A 23,623-nucleotide genomic window follows, 5' to 3' on the forward strand; every position below is an offset into this window, starting at 1 on the left:
ACTTACATGAATGTACCATTACTTACAAACCAGAGTCCACATTCAAATCTCAAGATGTTGCTCTGCTTATGTTTCCAAGGATTAATAAAATAACAGTGGGAGGTTGAGCTTTTAATTATAGGGCCACAAAGCTGTGGAATAGTCCATCTACCAATATAAGACTTCAGTCTCACTACTTCAGTTTAGCATAACCTACTTGGTACTTGGTGCCACTGCTTTACTGCCAAGTTGTTTGCCTTATGGAAAAGTCATCTTGCATAAAAAAGCATTGGAATCATGAGGTTAAAGAATCCTTTTATCAGACTGATGAGTGCAGCACTGACTCAGCTGTAAAATGGACAGTAGAGGGGAGGAAGGTTGTTAGTCAAGTCTTCAGGACTTTGTGTCTGGCTTGTTTGACCCTTTTTCTACAATCTGGTTTTACAGATTGGTTTTATTAGCTGATGGACAGATATTGTTGTTTTTTATTTATGTTAATTAGTTTCTACTTTGTTTTTGATAAATTTGAACAAATTGGTATCCTCATATATAGTCCTGTATTTGGTTAGTTGTATAATCTATTCTTGCATTTTGCTTTGAAAGTTGGCGCAGTGTTCTGCTCCTGCACTTGGTAAGGAGCGCTATGCAAGATAAAGTAGTTTGTACAACTGTATTGTATTTCTGAGGTGGCAACGATAGACTGGCCATCTAGCACTGTGAAGTTGAAGAACTTGTGTTCTGCTTTGTGTATTGTATTTACCCCATTTTTTAAACCCCATCGAACGCCCAGCCTACCTGAAAGGGGGTTCGCATTCTGAATTGCTTTTCCCTAGATTTTATTATTTACCCATTTTAGTTCCCTACAAAGGTTTTTTTGGGGGGAGTTTTCTTGTCTTCTTAGTGAGTCAAGGCTGGAGTGCTATAAAAACCCACTGAGGCATTCTTTGTGTGACTTTGGGCCAAGGTTATTATAGGTAATGAAAACTAAAATCAAAACAGAAACTATTATTAAACAAACATTTTCATAAACTGAAATAAAATAATTAACAAAACCGAAACAAAAAACTAAAACTAAACAAAACTATTAAAGTAGCTGAAAAAGTAACTGAAATAAAATAAATAACATTATACTAAAAATATTTTTAGTTTTCATTTTTGAATGAATATTCTTGACGTCAGTCTTTAACCCTTATAACTCTAAAACAGAAAGTCATCCACCACGAGCCACCTGCATATATTCATCCAGTGAACAGCAGCTGGTGACGGAGGGAGGCTGTTCACACAGCATTTGCGGTGACAGACCGAGTTGAACACAGGCGCAAAAAGCATGTGAAATAGGAAGTGATTTATTGTGCCGCCTTTCTTTGCGCTTCTTGTATATCAAGATGTAATTCAAACGTCTGAAATCAGAAGGTGGTGGTCAATTAAACCTGTTACTATATGGACATAAAAATCACGAGTGAGTAATGTTTCAGTTTATGTCTCAGGTGCCTGCTTTCTGTTGACAATGATTCACCTGCCACTTCGTACAGGAGAAATCCTTTTTGAAAATAAAATGGCGTTGATCGAGAGACTGACTTGGTCATTATACAAGATCAGCATATTGTTGATGACTAATCACTTTTGCTTTAAAAAAGTCATTTAACAATGAAGCATCACAAACCTTGTAAAATTCCTGAGTTGGCAATGTCTCCACTGAACGATAGGTAGGTAGGCGAAGAGAGTGTGCCAACTGGTGAAAAACTAAACATACTAATGTGTTTTTGTATTCTATATTTATTAATTTATCTTTTTTCAGTTTATATCAATACTTGATATTGTGAAAATAATCCAGTAGCAGAATTATGTCTTAAAATATTTGTCCCCCTTTTTTCAAATTTTCTGTCTCTCTCAAAATATAGTAGAAATATCATATTCTTTTGACATACCAGGGATTTTTGCTGCCTCGCATCCAAACCTGCTGGGGTAGCTCCAAGTTTCCTGTGATTCTGCTCTGGATAAACAGGTTTTTATCATGTATATATTATTACTAATCTTAGACATTTAGAGGAAAAAACCTTTAAACCTTAAAATTCACCTAAATTTCATTACAAATTGGTCAATTCCAGGTAAGAAAATGAAAAGATCAAAAGTGCCAACAATCCATGCACATTTGTTCAGCACAAATGAAATAGAAAATATTTTAAAAATTACAAAATTGTATAAAATTGTTCACATTCAGTATCTGGTTTTGATTTATCAGACAAAAACAAAACTATATAGTAAACCATGTAGTGTAGTAAACTTCCAGTAACATTAAACTCATATTATATCCAAATCCTACAAAACTAAACTCCATGGTAGCTGTTTAACCATACCTTAATTACTAAAACTAAAACTGAAACTAATAGATCTATACTAATTAATAAAAGGCAAAGCCCTCACTGACTCACTGACTGACTGACTGACTGACTGACTCATCACTAATTCTGCAACTTCCCGTGTAGGTGGAAGGCTGAAATTTGGCAGGCTGATTCCTTACAGCTTACTTACAAAAGTTAGGCAGGTTTCATTTCGAAATTCATCGCGTAATGGTCATAACTGGAACCTCTTTTTTCACAATATACTGTAATGGACGGCAGCTCGATGGCCGTGGGAGGAGGAGTTGAGTGTCACGTCATCACGCCTCCCACGTAATCACGTGAAAAGACTGTGAACACAGGAGGGAGAAATGAAGGAGGAGCCGCAAACAGCGAAGAACAAAAAATTCATTAAACAATTGAGAAGGGAGTGAAACAATAAGAAGCGAGCGAGTGAAGCATACAAGCATCTTCATAAGGGAAAAAAGCACGGTGTAAAACGTAAGTTTAAATTAAGTTTATAGAAACGCTCCCGCTGCAGATTGCAATAACATATTCGCGAGATAAAAGTTTAATGAGAAGACACGAGGTATAAACGAACCACACGCCGTAGCGCAACGTTAGGGGCTTCACCTCTGGCGCTGACGTTCGAGATTCGATTCCCGAGAGGGGATGCAGTGAGTGTGTACGCCTGATGAGTCCAGAATTAGGGAGAAACATGTGTCGCATAATCTTTGCATTATTTGAAAGTAAACTATTAAAACCATTCTATGATCTGCTTCTCGCAACTGAAAGACGGCACATGGCGGATGTTAGCCGACTTACTGACTGCAACGTTAGGGGCTTCAACTCTGGCCCCGCAAACAGCGAAGAACAAAAAATTCATTAAACAATTGAGATGGGAGCGAAACAATAACAAGTGAGCGAGTGAACCATACAAGCATCTTCATAAGGGAAACAAAGCACGGTGTAAAACATAAGTTTAAATTAAGTTTATAGAAACGCTCCCGCTGCGGATTGCAATAACATATTCGCGAGATAAAAGTTTAATGAGAAGACACGAGGTATAAACGAACCACACGCCGTAGCGCAACGTTAGGGGCTTCACCTCTGGCGCTGACGATAGAGATTCGATTCCCGAGAGGGGATGCAGTGAGTGTGTACGCCTGATGAGCCCAGAATTAGGGAGAAACACATGTCGCATACTCTTTGCATTATTTGAAAGTAAACTATTAAAACCATTCTATGATCTGCTTCTGGGCACAAGCGTGACCTGGCAGGTAACCACCCATACAATCAGATTGTGATTCAGAAAACGAATGCCATGAATGTAATTACCACAATCTACATACTGTCACATAAACGAAACACACGCCGTAGCGCGACAGCTGTGAAAAGGGAGCTTCACAAAAAAACAGATCCTTAACAAATTGTTATTGGTATATTTTCGATCCGTTTAAAAAAGTTTTCTTTTCTTCTTAATAAAAAATTAAAAGCAGTACTTCGCCGCAACGAAGCGCGAGAATTTGGCTATATATATCTGCTTCTCACAATTAAAAGAGGGCACGTAGTGGATGTTAGACGACTTGATGACCAAGCATAAGCGTTACCTGCCAGGTAACCACCCATACAATCAGATTGTGATTCAGACTAGGAATGCAATGAATGTAATTACCCCGATCTACATACAAGGCGAAAGTCTTGCAACATTCAAAGATGATGGTTTGGGATAAGTACACCATGGAACATAAAAGAGCTTATGAAGCCTTGAACCGAAAAAAGCAAGATCTCAGAGATCGTAAAAAAAAAAAAAAAAGGAGGTAATGTCGTTTTACTCGCTGTAGATTTTAGTCAAACGTTACCAGTTATTCCACGAGGGAGACCAGCAGATGAACTCAACGCGTGTTTAAAATCCATGCTTCTTCCACGGTCGGTTATATGTCGCGTGTTCTCGGGTAGGTACACCAAAAAATGTATACATTTAAGCATGTAATGGGCAAAGAAAAAATGAGGTATACCCGAAGGCACTGCAGTAGTACTCAATGTAAGTTTACTTCTTAAATGTTAATGTTTTACTGTTTAATAATTTATACGCTTCTTATATGTTGTTCAAATTCTTTTATCAAAATACCAGTGACAGCGCAATGCACGATAACATGGAGTGAATACACCATACGCATCCGCCCACGGCCGCCCTGGTGTGCGCAGATAGGAGTTGATTCTACAATAAAATAAAATAAAGATAAAAAGAGTAATACAATCATCACCCATAAAGCGGATAGTAGACGTGACGTACTATATGTGTACCAGATTTCAAGTCAATAGGTGAAACGGTTTGCGAGCTACAAGTGATTTAAAATCCTGGACAGACAAACGAATAGTCACGGTAGCAAATTACAGAAGAAGATTTTACTGTTTAATAACTTATATTTACAGTATATGAAATGTGCTTCTTATATATTACTTCATATTCTCATATGATAATGATGTTAATGTTGTTTATATTGATTTCTATGTTATTGTAAGTGCATGTATGTGTGTATATGTATGTATGTATGTATGTGTATATATATATATAAAATATATGTGTATATGTATATATAATATATGTATATATATGATATATTTGTATATGTGTGTATATATATATATATATATAAAATATATGTGTATATGTGTGTGTGTGTATATATATATATATATATATATATATATATATAAAATATATGTGTATATGTGTGTATGTATATATATATATATATATATATATATATATATATATATATGACAGCAACACTCATAACAATGACAACACAATTACACTGACAATCATGTTACGTTATTTTTAAAATGTTTCCTTTACTTTTTCATAACCTCTTTAACACACTACTTCTCCGCTGCGAAGCGCGGGTATTTTGCTAGTATATATATATATATATATATATATATATATATATACACAGTATATATATATATATATTATATATATATATATATATATATATATATATATATATATATATATATATATATATATATATATATTAATTAGTGCTGGGCGGTATACCTTTTCATACCAAAAACCATTTTTTATTTTTATTATGATATGGATTTTTCTTATACCGCAACACCAGTTTAAATAGCCTAAACTACGTTCGGAATGTGGTGCAGCGGGAAACTGTTTAAGGAGGGACCTTTTTCACTGCTGCACCGCTTTACACACATACAACGGATTACATGCATTAGTGGAGGTATTGAACGGTGAAAATGGACAGAGAACATTCTGAAACTGAAGCAGACAATAAAGTTGAACATGATGACACAGAAGAACTTTTGCCGAAAAAATGAGCCGTGTCTGTTGTCTGGAGATAGTTTGGTTTTAAAAGGTTGGATGTTGACCATTACGTTCAAATGTGTGAATACTGTTTCTATACTACTGGATAATACTGCAAGCCAAGTTGTACTTGTTTTATTTTTTTTCCAATACTGTGTAATGTACCTGGGTACTGTGTAATAGTGTGAAGACATGTTGACTTTATTCTCGACATTTCCACTTTAATCTCAACGCATATGACGAGAATAAAGTCGACATGTTGACTTTATTCTCGACATTTCTACTTTATTCTTGCCGTTTATGTCGAGATTAAAGTCGACATGTTGACTTTATTATCGTAATTTGTCATTAAAGTAGAACCTTGTAAACTAAACTTCATCTTAAAATGAATATTTAATTTACTAGATTTTCTCAAACCCCATCATAAGTTATGTAGCACATTAAATGCTTTGTGTTAAGTGTTCCCGGAGCCATGTTAATTGCTACGTGCTTCTTAAACTGATTTCCTCTTGCACTAAGAGGAGGTGCAGGCAGCTCACAGAATACATTAATTTCATGATATTCCAGCTCTATGAACATTTAGAATGCTAAGATAAACACTTGATATCATTTTCATGATGAAATGCATTAAAGCATGTATTAATCATGTGGGGGCACGGTAGCATGGAGGTTGCACTGCTGCCTCCCAGCAAGGGAGTCCCAGGTGTTCCCTTCCTTGAATTTGCATGTTTTTCTGGTGGGTTTACTTGGTGTGCTTCAGTTTCCTTTCAAAGTCATGTAGGATGTGGGGTTTTGTTACGTTATATTGACCCTGTTAGTGTATGCATTGCTCGTATTCACCCCGCAATGTGCTGACGCCCTGTTCAGGATTTGCTCCTGCCTCACACACAATGTTTGCTGGGATGGGAGCAACCCTGAATGGTTGGCATAATTAAACACGTATAACGAAGATTTTTTTAAAGTTCTGAACACTCCGTGCTCTAAGTTTATAACTAGTTTTAATTTCACAAAGACGTTTATCGTGTGGTGATTGGTTATGTGGAGAAAGAAAAAGGAAGGATAGGAACTGGGGGTTTGTTACGTCAGACAGAGACAGCACGCATGCAATAAAGAAAGTCCGCTCAGAAGAACATCCATTGAATTCTGTGTTGGTGTCACTGACCACCAGATCACAAACCCAACATTTACACAATATTTAAGTTAAACCTGTTCGATACAAATTCATACATCCTGTTTTTTTGGAGCTTCATCACACCTGCCATAAAGTTCTCTACACTGAACATACACCTGGGGACCCCTTACTGCAAGGGTGCATCACTACTGCCACACTACCGTGCATGTTTAATACCTGCTTTAATGCATTTCATCATGAAAATGATATCAAGTATTTATCTTAGCATTCTAAATTTTCAGAGAGCAGGAATATCATGAAGTGAATGTATTCTGTGTGGCGATAGCTGCCTGCGCCTCCTCTCAGTGTAGAGGAAGTCAGTTTAAGAGGCACATAGCGATTAACAACTGGGTCGGGAAACACTTAACACAAAGTATTTAATGTGCTACGTTAATTTATGACGGGGTTTGAGAAAATCTAGTAAATTAAACATTGATTTTAGGATGAAGTTTAGTTTATGACATTCTACTTTAATTACAAAATAAACTATGAGAATAAAGTGGAAATGTTGACTTTAATCTCAACATAAACAGCGAGAATAAAGTGGAAATGTCGAGAATAAAGTCAACATGTCCACTTTATTCTCGACACAATTTTTTTTTTTTCTTCACTGTGGCCCTAATACGCCTCCGTAGGGCTATACCACAAATAGCATTATAAATGCAAGTTGCAGTTTTATTTTTTATGTATATAGCTTAGCTGGAAGGAAGGTCCATATTAATGCAATCCGCCTTAATGATGGTTCAGTTGGTAAAGATGTCATCACCAAGTTGCAGTTGTTTTATTTTATTTTATTTTTATTTAGTGAATACTGTGTAATGCACCTGGGCTTGAAGTAAGAGTATTATTACTGGAAGTTGCACTATTATTCATTTTATTGTTATCATTTATTAGTTTAAATATTATGCAGTTGTAATGATGGTAAAGTTGTTTAAAAAGTCACTTTAACGTGTCAGTGGACAGAGATTGTTGACATTAACAGAAAGTGTAGTTGGTTTACAAAAAATATTTACTATTTATTCCTTTTCTAAAACATGTTCAGTGCAATACAACTTCTGACAAGCACCTCTGGATATTTTACTAAGTCTAAATGCCTCTTTGGATGGTTGAAAATATGTTGTCAAAATTTTAGTTTAAGTTGTTTGCAAATTTTGTTTAATAAAGAAGTTCTATATTTTGACTGCATCTGTCATGCAATGTGATTCCTTCTCTTCATTAGTGCCACCCCCTTGAAAACTATCACTTTATGGGGCCATGCAAACCTGTATTAATACTTGTGTGCACATTAAAATATTTTTTTGTACAATTCTCATGACAGTGGAATAGGTTATTCTTAGCCAGTGTACTGCAGTAATTACAGTGGAAAATGTGGTTAACATCCACTCAAGCATGGGAAAAAAATACCATTGAATACCGTGAAACCGGTATAATTTTGAAAAATACCGTTATATAAAATTTTGGTCATACCGCCCAGCACTAATATATATATTGTCACGCACACGCGCATGGGGAGCCACAGAACGACCCAGGAAGTAGCGTGAAACCGAAAGCCGTAAGGGACTGGCAGGCAACTAACCTTTCTCTATTTTTCCCAGAAAGAAGGAAATGCCGACACCCTGAGCCGGCTTCCGTTCCTCCACTTCCGCATCCTCCTCCCCTCTGATGACGTCAGGATCCCAGAATGCAATACGACTCATTACCCAACATTCCTCTGCTTATTCCGGTCCACCCTATAAATGTTCCCCCATCACGCCATCTTGTTGTTCAGCAGTGTGATATTGAAGTACTCTGGACTGTATTATTGTTTTTTGCATATTGTACAGTATACGGGGCCGGAAACCCCAAACCTTTATGCGCAGTATTGTGCCTTTTCTTTACAATATATAGTGACGTGTGAGTCACTGTCTTGCACCCCAAAACATAACAGTACTTTAGCAAAACCAGCTTTGTTCAACTTGAAACATGGGTTATTTATTGCAGCAGGAGCTACCATTCTCCTATACACAGACACAGCAAACGGGCATAGTCGTGGCCAGGTCAGTGGCCAAGTTACACTGTTCCCTACATTTATAAGTTCCCTTGCATCACCTATCGGCCACAGGTGTGGATAGCGCGATCTTGATCGGCTCGTAGATGCTTCTGTGGCGCTCTACTGAAAGCTCATACGAACCTGTGGTTGCTTCAGGAATGGAGAAGCAGACCCCCACAGACACAGCAGGCACGCTTTGCCGTGTTATCTCATTGGGGGGGGTTCTAAAAGATTTCAGAAACCTCACAATATATACTAATGAGCCACAGCAACATGTTATTTTTGTAGCTGCACGCAAGACCAGTGCAGCTTAGAACAACCAGAGTGTTTTTACTTACACACCTTGAAAATGAGATTCAGCGGAGAAAATACGAGAAATGATCGCTAACATTACAGTGAAGGACATGCTGCTCATCAGTTTTGTTGAAGGGAAGGGCTTTAGAGAGCTACTAAATTATTTTGAGCCAGAGTCTAATGTACCTTCCTGAAAAGTCATAACTAATAGGGTAGAACTGCACTTTGAACAGTTAGCAACTGCCACAAAAAATAAGCCCCAAACAATGAAGTGGCAATTATAACAGCCCTTTGGACTACATTAACAACAATGACCTTCATTACCATTGCCTGTCATAACACAGAAGATGACTGGGATTTGAAATGTCTTATCTTGTAAAAGACTGAACTAGAAGTACAACACACTGGGCAAAACAGCTGTTCATCTCCCAACAGCCGTCAATGCTTGGGGCTTGCAAAACAAACTCACTGCAAGTGTACATGATAATACCTGTAATATCAAATACATTTCTGGAGTGGAAGTCTGTGATGTGTCTCACTCATAATCTTTAACTTGCTATTAATGAGGAATTCAAGGCTGCTAACAAGAATAGTCTGATGGAAGCCTGGAGCAGAGTGGCAAGCATCTTTCATCACAGCAGTGTTGCCACTAATGCACGAAAAATCAAACAACAACAGTATAATCTGGCTGAGCACAAACTTATACAGTTTTGTCAGACCCACTGAAACTCTGTGTATGACATGTTTGATAGCAAGCATGAGCAGCTATAAGCAATTTGACATACTCTGTCTGACAGGAATGTGACCAAATTAACAGAGGCCAGAACACTTGAGCTAACAGATGATGGCTGGAAGACTCTCAAAGGCATGCTACCTGTGTTACACATACTTAAGTGGGCTACCACTACTTTGTACAGCAAGTCCATTTGCCTATCCATGGTCTATCCTGTGACCACACGGTAAGGATGGAGAAACTGACAAAGTATGTGAGTTCAAAAACAGTGACAGATGACACCTAATTCTGAGAGAGCACTAAGACTTGTGCTGTTCACCTCAGACAACAAACATCATCCTTGATTAAGTGGTAAAGCAACATGTAAAGCAAAAACTTGAAGAAACATTCCACACACTATCTGACAAATAGAGGAAATAGATGAAAGTGAGATACTCACTCATACTCTGGAACCAGCAACAAAAAAGTTGATGACTGAAGATGCAGTCGCAACTCTTCTTTGACAATGAATATGGTACTGAAGGTGCAACAGCACAGGATGTGTTAGAACTTTTCTGAGCAGAGTGCTGCATTCAACCTAATGAAGACTAACTTTTGAGATGGAAAAACAATACAAATAGATACCTGAAACTTAGTCACTTGGTCCAGCAAACTTAGTCACTTGGTCCAGCACTATCCCTGTGTTCCTGCAAGGTCAGTACCCTCTAAAAGGGTATTTTTCCACCAACGACATAACTTAACAAGCTCAGAAGTAGATTTTCCCCTGAACATATGGGCAAGCTGATTTTCTTAAATAAAAACATGTGGTCTGATATGTTCTTGCCGGGTTATCAATGCAATCAGATAGGCTGTTAAGAGTGTTGTTCACTGTTGTAGGGAAGTTTACTTTTCTTAAGTATAACTGGATGTTGTTCAGATGTTTTATTTTTCTATTTGTATAACCAGTAGTAAACAGAATTTACACATTTTTTCATTTCATAACCTTGGTCCACAATTCATCGAAGCACAAGTCTTTACTTAATGTGAATGTTGCCTTGCTCATATTAAATACATTTTTAATGTAGCTTGGTTAAGTACATTTTTAAGTTCTAATGTATATTTGCTTAAATTCTCAAATAATCACTTTTCATTAACATCATGTTAAGTACTCATGTAAAATAGCCATTTGAAAATAATGTTTATGCCCAAACCTCAGACATTCCAAGACCATAAATAACAAAACTAACTATATCCTGGGAAATCCAAAAATAAATGCATTAACATAGCCTGTACATTGATATTAATTGTTCTCAAAATTTTTGATAAAGACATTTTGATGTTTTCCCATTGGAGAGTTGAATCTGTATGAATAAGTAATCCCTGCTGTAAGAAAACAAAACTCTAATTTGTATTCTTTATTTACTGACATCCGTCATTCTTTGTTTTAACCTACTGATTCAGGTGTACGTTTCAAGGAGTGACAGCCTAAACCAGTAATGAATTATAGGTAAGAACATTCTTTTGACAATAATTCATAAGATACTCAAAACATTTATATAATATCTCAGATGGCCTCTGATGTAGGATACTTATAATTATTGAACAAGTGTTTAAATACAAGTTTACACCTGTACAGAATGTGAAAAATGTACAAATTACTACAGAAAACACATGAAAACTATTTAAATGTTAAATGTACTTACAATTACTTGTACACACTTTGTCTATAACTCTTCCAAATTATTTATATTTTTTATATGATGGCAGCATATTAAGAGCAAATAACCTATCCAAAGTTATCAAACTTTAAAAATGGAATTTTTAATTTTTTTCAAATTAGTTTCATGTTAACTGCTGAGACATTAGACTGATTTTAAATTTTTATAACATGTTCCAAGAAGATAATGCCCTAAGTTATCTACCTTTTTAAAGAAGGGTTTGTTTTAAACCTTGGTACCTCATTAGTATACTATAAAGAAATAGTTACTACAGAAGTATCGTACATATTATACAGTAATCCCTCGCTATATCGCGCTTCGACTTTCGCGGCTTCACTCTATCGCGGATTTTATATGTAAGCATATTTAAATATATATCGCAGATTTTTTGCTGGTTCGCGGACTTCTGCGAACAATGGGTCTTTTAATTTCTGGTACATGCTTCCTCAGTTGGTTTGCCCAGTTGATTTCATACAAGGGACGCTATTGGCAGATGGCTGAGAAGCTACCCAACCAGAGTGCGTATTACATATTAAATAAAACTCCTCAAATATATTGTGAGCACGGGGGCTGTTCTTGCTGGGCTTACATATGGCTGCTTTGTCAAGCGACATGCTTCCCGCACGGTGCTTCGCATACTTAAAAGCTCGAAGGGCACGTATTGATTTTTGATTGTTTGTTTTTCTCTGTCTCTCTCTCTCTCTCTCTCTCTGACATTCTCTGCTCCCGACGGAGGGGGTGTAAGCAGAGGGGCTGTTTGCACACTGGCCTAGAGAATATGGACGCTCCTCTAAAAAATGCTGAAAGACTACCTTTACATTGTACATCCTTGCAGCTGCTTTGTCCAGCGGTGCTTCGCATACTTAAAAGCCAAACAGCCCTATTGATTTTTGTTTGCTTTTTTCTCTCTCTCTCTCTCTGACATTCTCTGCTCCTGACGCGCACTCTTTTGAAGAGGAAGATATGTTTGCATTCTTTTAATTGTGAGACGGAACTGTCATCTCCGTCTTGTCATGGAGCACAGTTTAAACTTTTGAAAAAGAGACAAATGTTTGTTTGCAGTGTTTGAATAAAGTTCCTGTCTCTCTACAACCTCCTGTGTTTCTGTGCAAATCTGTGACCCAAGCATGACTATATAAAAATAACCATACAAACATATGGTTTCTACTTCGTGGATTTTCACCTTTCACGGGGGGGTCTGGAACACAAACCCCCACGATAGAGGAGGGATTACTGTATACAGTAATATATAAAAGAATGTACACCCTCTGTTGATTTGGTGGCTTTACACAGGATATAGATCATCAAATTCTCATCAAGTGCTAAAACTAAATAATTCTAACTTCAAGTGACAACACAACAGATTTTACTTTGTCATTGTTTATTCAACAAAGTAAGCTATCACTCTCATTACATTACAATCGGGTGAGCCTTGTATTATAAATACTATACATTTATACTGCACACAAATACAGTATATACTTTACCTCTTGTAATCCAAAGACCATAATGTTATGTTAAAAGGGGGTGCTCTTTAAGTGATATTTCCAAGGGTTAAGCAATAAGGAAAGGGTAATTGGAGACACTTACTACATTAAGTTCTGTAGTTCATTTACATGACAGCTTACTACGGCGCATGACTGCCATGACTCATGGGACCAGTAAGGATAGGTTTAGTAGGATATCCTCAGTAGTTCCAGAGGACATTACTGATCCCAGAAGTAAGTAGGAGATTTACCCAAGAATGTTTGGGCTTAAAAGCTCCTTCCGGTCTCTTCTCACCCACATGTTTGGTATCAGTGAAATGCAACTTGACAAGAGCTCAATTCTCTGAGGGAAGAGAGGCCAAAGTTAGGTTTTTAAAGGAGTGGTTTAATGGATGTAGTTTTGGCATCCCATGTGGCAGTCAGAGATAAGTCCTGGTAAGATCGTGGTAATTACACTATTTGTGTTCTGTTTAATAATAAAATCAATCTTTTTTTTTATAATTTACTAGTTAGATTCTTTTTGTGTTCAGGGACAGCTATTGGTCAAAACTAACATATCCTGTTGGATATTATGATTTGGGTTACTTCCCTTTCACACAAGGACATTTTTTTATTCAGTATTTTCTTGTCATGCTTGTGACATCACCTTAACTTCAAATTTGTTTACTATTTTTGTTTTTTAATTACAACCATTTTCTGCATATTTATCACCAATGCTGACATATATTTTTATAACAATGACACCATTTCTATTATGTGATTGTCAGTGTAATGACGTGTATCACCTTCAAATTAACCTTAATTGTCCATGTCCTTGTACTAGTATCCTCATTTTAGATATACAAACTAAAACAATCATGACTTTCAGAAGGTAGGGGAACATACCCAAGTTATTGTAAGCTTTTCTAATATGATTTTCTTTTGATTTCATTTCTGGTATCACATTTTTGTTTTGGTGATTTTGTTTCCATCCCACGGCCCCTCACCTCTTGCTCATTTCTTGACCAAAATTTATACTTGCTCCTTCTTTCTCTTTGGTCTCCAGGCATGTCTTTTAATTTTTTTGTGGACCACTTGTTTAAAAATGTCTGTAAAAGCCATCTGCAGATTTTTTTAGGTGCGGCCATTCGTTTTCTCTGTTGTGAACTCTGAGCCTAGACTGTATTACTTAATTCCATTCCCCTTTCTGTCTACTGCTTTCTTCTCATTTTAAAATGTGAAGAAGGAAAGATTTTTAAATTAAAAGGGCTTTGGACACTTGGGTTGGAAGCACACTGCACACAGCCCCACTGAACAACTGTTCCGTCTGGCTGCACTGTGTGGTACAAGCACTATGGTGATCTTCATCACTTGTTGGGAGAGTGTCCCAAAGAAGAAACCTCACAAACCTTCAATTACTGTTAGTGCTTTGGGGATAACTGGCAAGATTACCCAAATCCACACCATCCTGGTATGTGAAATGGAAGATGGAAAAGAATAGTCAAGAGAATGTATAAACACACATGCACAGAACTGGCTACAAGAATGAAGCAGTATGCAGTATGCATTTCTTTACATGTTTGCATTCTCCAAAAGGAACAAGCTCCTGTCAAAGCAAACAAGCTGTAAATCAGCAGACAAGCGGACCGAATTACGGTGATGTGCAAGAAAAGGTGCGTTGTGGTCTTTTGGGAGTAGGAGTTCTCTACTGGGCCAATAACCTAATGTTGAGTGGTGAGCCGGCATTATGAAATGTCTTCGTTTATTGAAAGACTAGGATGAGATGACTTCTTGTGTGAAGCACTGCATGGAAATGCTGTGATCCACTTTTGTGTAATTTAATTTGTAATAAAACCACCTCTTATATATACTTTTCCCATGGCGCAGTGGGTAGCACTGCCGCCTCGCAGTTAGGAGACCTGGGTTCACTTTCTGAGTCCTCCCTGCGTGGAGTTTGCATGTTCTCCCCGTGTCTGTGTGGGTTTCCTCCGGGTACTCCGGTTTCCTCCCACAGTCCAAAGACATGCAGGTTAGGTGCATTGGCGGTTCTAAATTGGCCCTAGTGTGTGTGTGTGTGCCCTGCCCAGGGTTTGTTTCCTGCCTTGCGCCCTGTGTTGGCTGGGATTGGCTCCGGCAGACCCCCCGTGACCCTGTAGTTTGGATATACACTAGCGGGTTGGATAATGGATGGATATATACTTTTCTGATTTCTTAGAACTTTTGATAAAGAGAACGCACAACAAGCGGCACAGTGGCGCAGTGGGTAACGCTGCTGCCTCGCAGTTAGGAGACCCGGGTTCGCTTCCCGGATCCTCCGTGCATGGAGTTTGCATGTTCTCCCCATGTCTGCGTGGGTTTCCTCAGGGTACTCTGGTTTCCTCCCACAGTCCAAAGACATGCAGGTTAAATTGTCCCTAGTGTGTGCTGGGTGTATGTGTGTGTGTGTGTCTGTGTGCGCCCTGCGGTGGGCTGGCGCACTGCCCAGGGTTTGTTTCCTGCCTCGCACCCTGTGTTGGCTGGGATTGGCTCCAGCAGACCCCCATGACCCTGTAGTTAGGATAAAGCGGGTTGGATAATGGATGGATGGATGGATGAATGAATGCATGACTGCACACCTACAGGCCACAGTGGAAAGTTATATTAGGTGGGGCATAGGGAAATGTTTTTCTTAAGACACTCTGGAAGTTTTCATATGATGAAGAAAACTTTCCACCTAATATCCATGTATTAAGATAAGTAAAATCTGCAATACTTATTGAACAACAGCAATGATACCTAATTTCAGCTGTATAGCGCCCAGACTCTGGAATGACCTACCAAAATTAATCAGGTCAGCTGACTCCATGAATTCTTTTAAAAAACAACTCAAAACTCATCTGTTCAGGAAGGCTTTTAGCTCTACTTGACTTTATTACCCTTCTCTCAGTTTACTTCTCTGTCAAGATGCTAATGTAACCTGTGTGTGTGTGTGCTAGACCATCAATTATGTTGTCTGTTTCTTTTTTTTTCAGAATTCACTGTCTTAATCTTCTTTACTTATTTATCTGGTTTGTACAATGCTATATACTGTATACGCTGCAGTTCTTTATTATATTCTGTAAGTGCCTTGAGCATGGGAAAGGCACTATATAAATAAAATGTATTATTATTATTATTATTACAGTACATCAACTAAGAATATCTGCAAAGTAAGATATGCTATTTATTTCCAAGAACTTATAAACCTAACCATTGTGTAAACAGAAAAAAAAGTAATACATTTTATATCATCCTACTATTCCCATATGATCATTACCTTGATATAAGCATTATCAGAATTTCATGAGATGAATAATTCATAGGATTTCCACAAGATCTTATATTCCCTAAAACAATTTTAGTACTGTTTTGGCATTTGATTTTTTATTTTGTAAAAACAGTTTTAAGTACAATTCTCAGAATGCCATATTAGCTCAAAAAAGATAAGAGAGAGAGGTTTGATGCATGCACTGATAGCGTGTTATCGCACCCACCACACACCAAACCACCTGGATTGGGAGCCGAGTACAGCTTGTGACATCTCAAAACCACACTGAAACAGCAGTTGAATGACCTGCTTGCAGGGCTGGATGCAGATTAACATCATACCCAGGATGAAGCAATTACATGGTAAGGGTCTTGCTCAAGGGTCTAAAGGAGCAGAGTCATTTCTGCTGTTTATGGGATTTGAACCGGGAACCTTCCGATTGCCAGTGCAGATCCCTAGCCTCAGAGCCACCACTCCACCCTAGAAAAGTTAAAAAATGTCAATAAAAACATATCCACCTGACTAGAGCTGTTTGTAGCTTGGACTTTCTTGATTTAGAATTTGTACTTTGAAATGGTATTACGAATGATCAATAAAAGATTTTGTTTGTATATAGCTGTGTTGGAAGTTGGATAGGCATTCACCTGCAGCTTTTGCATGCCCTTACTTACTGATGTTGGAAGCAACCCTATAATCCAGCAATTGCAATATGTAAACATATAAAAGGATCAACTGGTCAAAAAATAGGGGGCATTTGGTCTTTATTATAAATTGCATTTCTGTAAACCATTAATAATACACATAAAAAAATCTCATATTACATTTCTTCCCCAGTACTCACAACAGTTAGAAGCAAAAAAGTACAGTCAAAAAAGAGATTTACACAGTATGTTCATATTTTGAATTTTAAAAAAGGGCCACATGAACTTGCAATCTAAAAGTGTAATGTGATAACTGAAGCTGAACACCTCTGCATAAACAAAAAATAAAGACATTTTATTACATCTTACCTGAAGTTTTTACAACAGAAGGTATTATAGTCTGAACACAATACAATTGTGGTTGAAAAACCTATAATCAAGGAATGAAAAATGTAGAATGACCACATACACATCAAATGGCTTTACTTTTGTAAAAGGATGTGAATAAAAACACCATCATGAGTAAAGACTGCATGGTGTCACCATTTAAATGAACAAATTTTCATTTTGCTATTGTAATGACATTCTTATTTTGGAAGGCAAAACATAATTTAAACAATTAACAGGATTCAACCAAATGTGTTCACTGTTAGAGAGACTTTGTGGAACGCTATTAACATAACAATTTCAATTACCCCTATTAATACCAATCAGGCTTATCACTCCTTTACAAAGCACTGTGACAACATGATTTTTCCATAATCTGAGCTAAGTGTTTTCATGGGAGCCCTGTTGTCTTGCTAACTTTAAATAGGTACAAGGTAGGTGTGGTACAGAGATAAAAAAGGCCCAGCATGGCGCTATATTCATCACAGTATTTTGAAACATCTGTTGAAGATGAGTATTGGACCCATGCATTCTCATTAGAACCTAATGGTAACACATAAACGGCATAAGATTAAATTTAGGAGGCACAAAGCAGTTCTTGTTCAATGTCATACCAAACATAACTGGAAATGAAGCATAACGCAAAACATATTAATGCTAAAAAAAAACCTTTATAGTCACTTTTCTATTATAAGCCTTTAAGCAAATTCAATTGCAGTTTTCATGGCCTCAAGGCCAAACTTTTTTTTTTTTTTACCAGATTATCTTCTGCGGGACCTTCGACATTACTGGCTTTAAACAAACGTGTACATTTTCTTTGTAAATTACTATATGCAAAGGAATCAAAACAGTTGCATGCATAAGTTCTTGTTAAACATCTGGATTGAAAAACAACCGAAACTGTAAAAGACTTCTCACACGATGCCTCATTACACTTCCAATTCTCCACAAGACAGTCGCCCCTAAACCGCCTTTTTGACATATCTATTTATGACAGTACGCGTACATAAAATTCATACAGATGTCATGTTCCTCTGGACTTGTCAGCCTTTTTATAAACGTAATGGATAACACTAATCAGCAGATGGCGGCATTAGACGTATTAAAACAAAATCGAGTACCTAACACAAATTATTTCTCAAAATCAGTTCCCCTTCAGAGACTATAATAATATGAAACGCCGAAACTATAACAGCATTTTACATTAACCCCCTCACACTTTGTTTAAGCCGTGGGCCTCTGAATAACGCATGTGGTTACATTTGGCATCATACCCTTTGGAGAAAACTGTTCTGTCCAAACGCTTCATGTGCCCGTCATGTACTTTCCTAATCTCCGCAGTGATGGCTCTTTAATAATTAAGTACACTCACCATATTGACTTCTGAAACCATATCAATGCTGGCGATGTCTATACTCATCCCAACATCTACAGGAGGACCTTTAAATGAGAAACAGAAGGCATCATTCACCGACCTTGTCTCGCATTAACTTTTTAAAGCTTGTCTACCTGTATAAGCACGTTCTTTATATAAACCAGCCGCTGACCACTGGCTCATTCGTGCCCAGGTGCTTTGCTACTAGTTCTAAACAGACGTCAGACTATTAAAAGGCAATAAATTACCTCCAAAATCAGGCCTTAAGCGAATGTCGTATCCCTTGAGCAGTTTATCCACGGTTTCTTTCACAAATGACATGTTGCTGGGCTCATTAACGCTGCAAAGAAAGAAATATGCATTTGTTTCAGAATCGCATCATTCGGAACCCCAGCGAGGCACGAAAGGTAGGATACAAGAAAAATAAATAAATAATAATACTAAGCTTATACAAGCGTACTGTCTCACCTCTGTGCACAGCAGACCATGGCCACCATCATTGGAAATGATAAAAAACCAAAACATCCACGGTCTTGAACTCTCCACATTCCTAACTTTGATTAAAAGAAATGTCTTTGAGGGAAGATTCAAGGAATGCAACTTAGTCCCAGGCAGTGCAATAATTCCGAGCAGAGCGACGCATGCGCACTGCGTGCGTGCCCGACATCAAAAACGCTGTTTACTTGGAAACAATTTCTCTTGGAAAAAAATGCCGAAGCGATACCCGTCTCGTAAGTGATTTCTCGTTATCCCGGGGATGGCCGCTCTTCAGCTTCAGTTAAACCGATGCGCTAAGCAAAACTGTTTCCTGCTGGCATTTCCAAAGAATGCTTAACTGCGTGGATGATATTAGCATCCAGCAGGTCTCCCCGTGCTGCAAGACACTAGTGGCATTGAAAGCAGATCCTCGTTTACTTTTAAACATGCAAGTCTGTTGGACATCCTGAAAAAAAAACAGAAGAAGAAAAAAAAACGTTGCGAGGGATCTGCTCGTTTCACAAGGGAACCCCTTTGTCAGTTACGGACTAAAAGTCTCGGGCGTACAACGAAATGAATTATTTAGCGGGTCTAAAAAAATTGCGCTTGGAAAAAAAAATGACAGTGTGTAAAAAAGCAACAGCAGCAACCCCGACCATGCCAACTCTTTCAATTATTTTAAAACTCAGCGGGAGTTGGGAGATATTAAACTTCTAGAACTGGAGTCCGAGCTACCGCGCGGTCCATCCGACATCAGTGGACGGCTCTGACCCGTCCTCGCTCAGATTGGCGCAGGTAAAAATCCTTTTACGGCCGTACGGCTTCGTCCACAGCGCTGGAAGTTACTCTGTCATAAGCATCATCGATGCCAGAAGGAAGCCCCATTTTACGAGTACCTCGGTAGCTTAACTGTACTGGCTTCCCGGGCTTCATGATTCATTTTTTTTTTTTGTAATTTTTCTGTATATTTAGAAACAAGGTGATCCATGCAGCATGTTTATTTTAAAGTGCTAGTCTCATTTTTATTCATTTGTGTGTGGAAGAAAATGGTTCGAGTTTCGTGAACATGAACATAAAATGAATGCTTTTTGCTGCTGCTCAGCATTTTAAAATGTGTTTTCTAAGTAGAGAATCTAAATGCTTTTGATTGGTTTATTAGTTCAAGCACCTTTACAACGAACTTTTTGTTTGTTGTTATAGCCCCACTCCTTTGTGCGACGTAGATGTTCTGCAGATAACGGACAGGCAAATTATGTGACTTTGGTCAGATTTACACAGAGAAGGGGGGCAAAAAACAAGAATTTTCCTTAGCTAACCAATCCATCATTGTTTTACATAACACCGTTTAAATAATTGAGACCTTTGTGATTGTCCAAGGCTGGACTGGTCAATCACAGCTTATTTAAAATCTGTTACTTTACATCAAAGGGTCAGTTTATTATTCATTTTTTTCATTTTTTGTTCCTGCATATTGAGGGAGCTGCACAGAAGCACTTGATGTTAAACCTGGTTCAAGTGGCAGTCTATCTCAGGGCAGGGCCAATTCAAAAAGAAAGGGTACTTGGAATATTTAACATTATCAAAGTTCTGCTTTTTACAAGTTTTCTGCAAGTTCGTGTCTGTTATGATTGGAATATATTAATCGTGACCTTCTGTATCGAATTCACTTTATGTATATACATTTATCAAGACAGGTCAAGTTATGCATAGTATTTCACCACACAGTCATACAGAATAATATTCCCTGGGACCATGGTGCAACATGTATATATAAACACAGCACAAGTGCAAGACAAATAAAGAGCTAAACTATACTATTCTATAAATAGGTAAATGGATAAATTGTAATACATTGAAATAGTAAACAACTACATTAAAATAGAGATAAATAAATAATAAGTATTTAAAAAACAACAGTAGTAAAGTTTGTTTTTTATGACAGGTAGCACAGTGGTTAGGGATGCTGTCTTATTATTTCCGAAAGTTGGGTTCAAATCCCCGCCTGACCACTGCTTACATTCTTAAAAATAAAGATTCTGAAATGGCACTTTATTGGGCTATGTGGTTCCTCATTGTATCATTCCTTGACAAATAACCATTTAATTCGTTGAACAGTTCTTTGCATATGAAATGTGTTCCTTGGGCTTTGGAAAGGTTCCTAATACATGTAAAACTAAAAAAAAAATCCTTAATCTATAATAGGCTCCCTAGTAGGTTACTTACAGTTCAAGAAAACCTGAACTGCTCCTGTGTAACTGTATGTAGGAATCTCTTGGTATTTTATAAATCTATTATCTGTTCATTGTTATTTCTGGAGCCCATTACTGATCTAAATAAATAATCCTCCTTGAACCTTCTTGTAGAAAATGGGTTCTATTGTGGCATCACTCTAAAAAACACTATTTTAAAAAGTGTATGTGGAGTTTGTGTGTCCTCCCTATATCCCAATGCGTATTTTTGTAACATCTTAGCAACAAATATTTTAATACTGAAGGACAATTTCATTTAGACTTGTGTGGGTAGCTATATGATAGACTGATGCCCTTTTTGGTTTGCTGCTGATGCTGATAAAATAAACTCAGGCCTTATTGGATTAAGTAGTTTAAACAAGTAGATTAATTAAAAGTTCTTAAAAGGGTGACCAAGCATGAGAGGTGCTGGGTATCTTGTCTTTTGATTTTAGTACACCAGATGGAGTGCCATTCATTTTAGCATATAACATGTTTAATAAAATCCTTATGATTTAGTTGGAATATTGCACCAAGTGGTAAATTTGTACACATTTTAAAAAGTTTACTTTTCTATAAACAATCATATTTAAAACCTCTCCTCTACATTAATCCCCTGAGCATTTTAGTCCTATTCACTTTTAACTAGCAATGATTGCAATGCAACATTTAATTTTACTGGTAGATTTTTGTTAACAATAACATTGATATCAAAGTCATAATTGCAGTAATGAAAACTGAATTTGATAATCACAAATCAGAAGCAAGATATGGGTTATAAAACTGCGCATTTAAGTAGTTATAATAAAACTCATGATATGCAAATGAAAACCCTAACTGACAAGACAAACACCATTAACTAAATACAGGTCACTTGCAATGATTTCTCACCAGATAAAGAAACATATGCTTAAGTGAGGAAATGTGTTTATTAATTTAAGAAATGCAACTAAATAAAAAGATAACTGTTAAAAACCTTTTTTTTCAAATTTTAATTTAGTAATAAATTATTTGATATGGTAATATTCATATATGTATTTTTGTACTCATTTTATTCTAGGTACGTACAATAGATTTGAGACATTATCCATCTTAGTATTAGGAATGCTATTAAAGTAAAACTCAACTCCAATACATCTTACTGCCTCACCCCAATCTAGTCAATTCACTTGCCTGTGCTTGGTGAAGTAAATAAGTAAATTACGTTTTAGACATCCACCCATTTTCTTAATCCAATTAATGTAGTACAGAGTAGCAGAAAGCCCAAGAGAATCTGAGGAACACCAGCAGATTAGTACTGGATGAGAGGCCAGTAAAATCACCCTCATGCACACACCCACACTTACTCATGTGTGGCCAGTGCAAAGAAGCCAAGTGACATACATGTACTATACATATATATATATGTGTGTGTGTATATATATATATATATATACTGTATTTGGGGTGTGGAAAGAAACTGTACAACCACATGTAAGTAAATAGTTATGTTAATGCAACATTTTCACAGGTGTGAGAAAGCATACTGTATGTCTAAAACTGTAACTAATGTCCAGGGCAAATTGATAGTACTTTTTAAAAACCTTTTCTCTGTGCATCTAACTATTTTTTTAGATTTTTCGAGTCTACTGTGTTGCCTCTAGATATTGTACAATGCTTAGCACTTACTGCTTTCAGGAGTGTTTTAGCATACCACTGTAATAATGAGTCCAAGGGAAGGAGGAAAAATAATTGCTGTCATTTAAAAGTGTCAGTGGTCACAATTAAAGTAATGCTTTGTAGACTGGGAATTTTAAGCAGTGAAAACTGAATTGCTATTATCAACAAATGTTTGACATCTATAATTACAATTTTTACTAGTCTGTATGTAATTGTTTTTGTCTGTTGCAAACGTAAATGTTTCTTGAAAGCAATTCTAACTGGTCAAAATTGAATTTTTACAAGTGTAAATTGTCAAAGTTAATAAAATGGCTATAGATGCATACTATTCAGTGATTAAAATTAAAAATGATATTGTTTGTCATCTTTATGGATCCTCTGTTAGCAAGTATAGGTGTTTCATGATGAACTAGGGTCTGATCAAGGGTTGGTTTTGCCAGAATAGAGTTCTAACACCTGTGCATCCTTGCTGGAGAAAGTAGTATTTATTAATATAAACTATCATCTCCTGGCATTTATCCATGAGAG

The 23,623-nt window shown here is 37.0% G+C and overlaps 1 protein-coding gene across 1 annotated transcript in view; it reads right to left on the reverse strand.

The window, feature by feature from the left end:
* gabrb1 (gamma-aminobutyric acid type A receptor subunit beta1) overlaps window positions 1-20,059 on the reverse strand; it is a 572,898-nt gene extending 552,839 nt beyond the window's left edge. The window contains 3 exon segments of the mRNA XM_028801915.2: window positions 18,729-18,796; window positions 18,980-19,071; window positions 19,200-20,059. Of these exon segments, the coding sequence (XP_028657748.2) occupies window positions 18,729-18,796; window positions 18,980-19,071; window positions 19,200-19,279 (240 nt within the window). The 5' untranslated portion in view covers window positions 19,280-20,059.
* Between the last annotated feature and the right edge of the window lie 3,564 nt (window positions 20,060-23,623).

The sequence above is a fragment of the Erpetoichthys calabaricus genome, chromosome 5, assembly GCF_900747795.2.
Source record: "Erpetoichthys calabaricus chromosome 5, fErpCal1.3, whole genome shotgun sequence".
Lineage (NCBI taxonomy): Eukaryota > Metazoa > Chordata > Cladistia > Polypteriformes > Polypteridae > Erpetoichthys > Erpetoichthys calabaricus.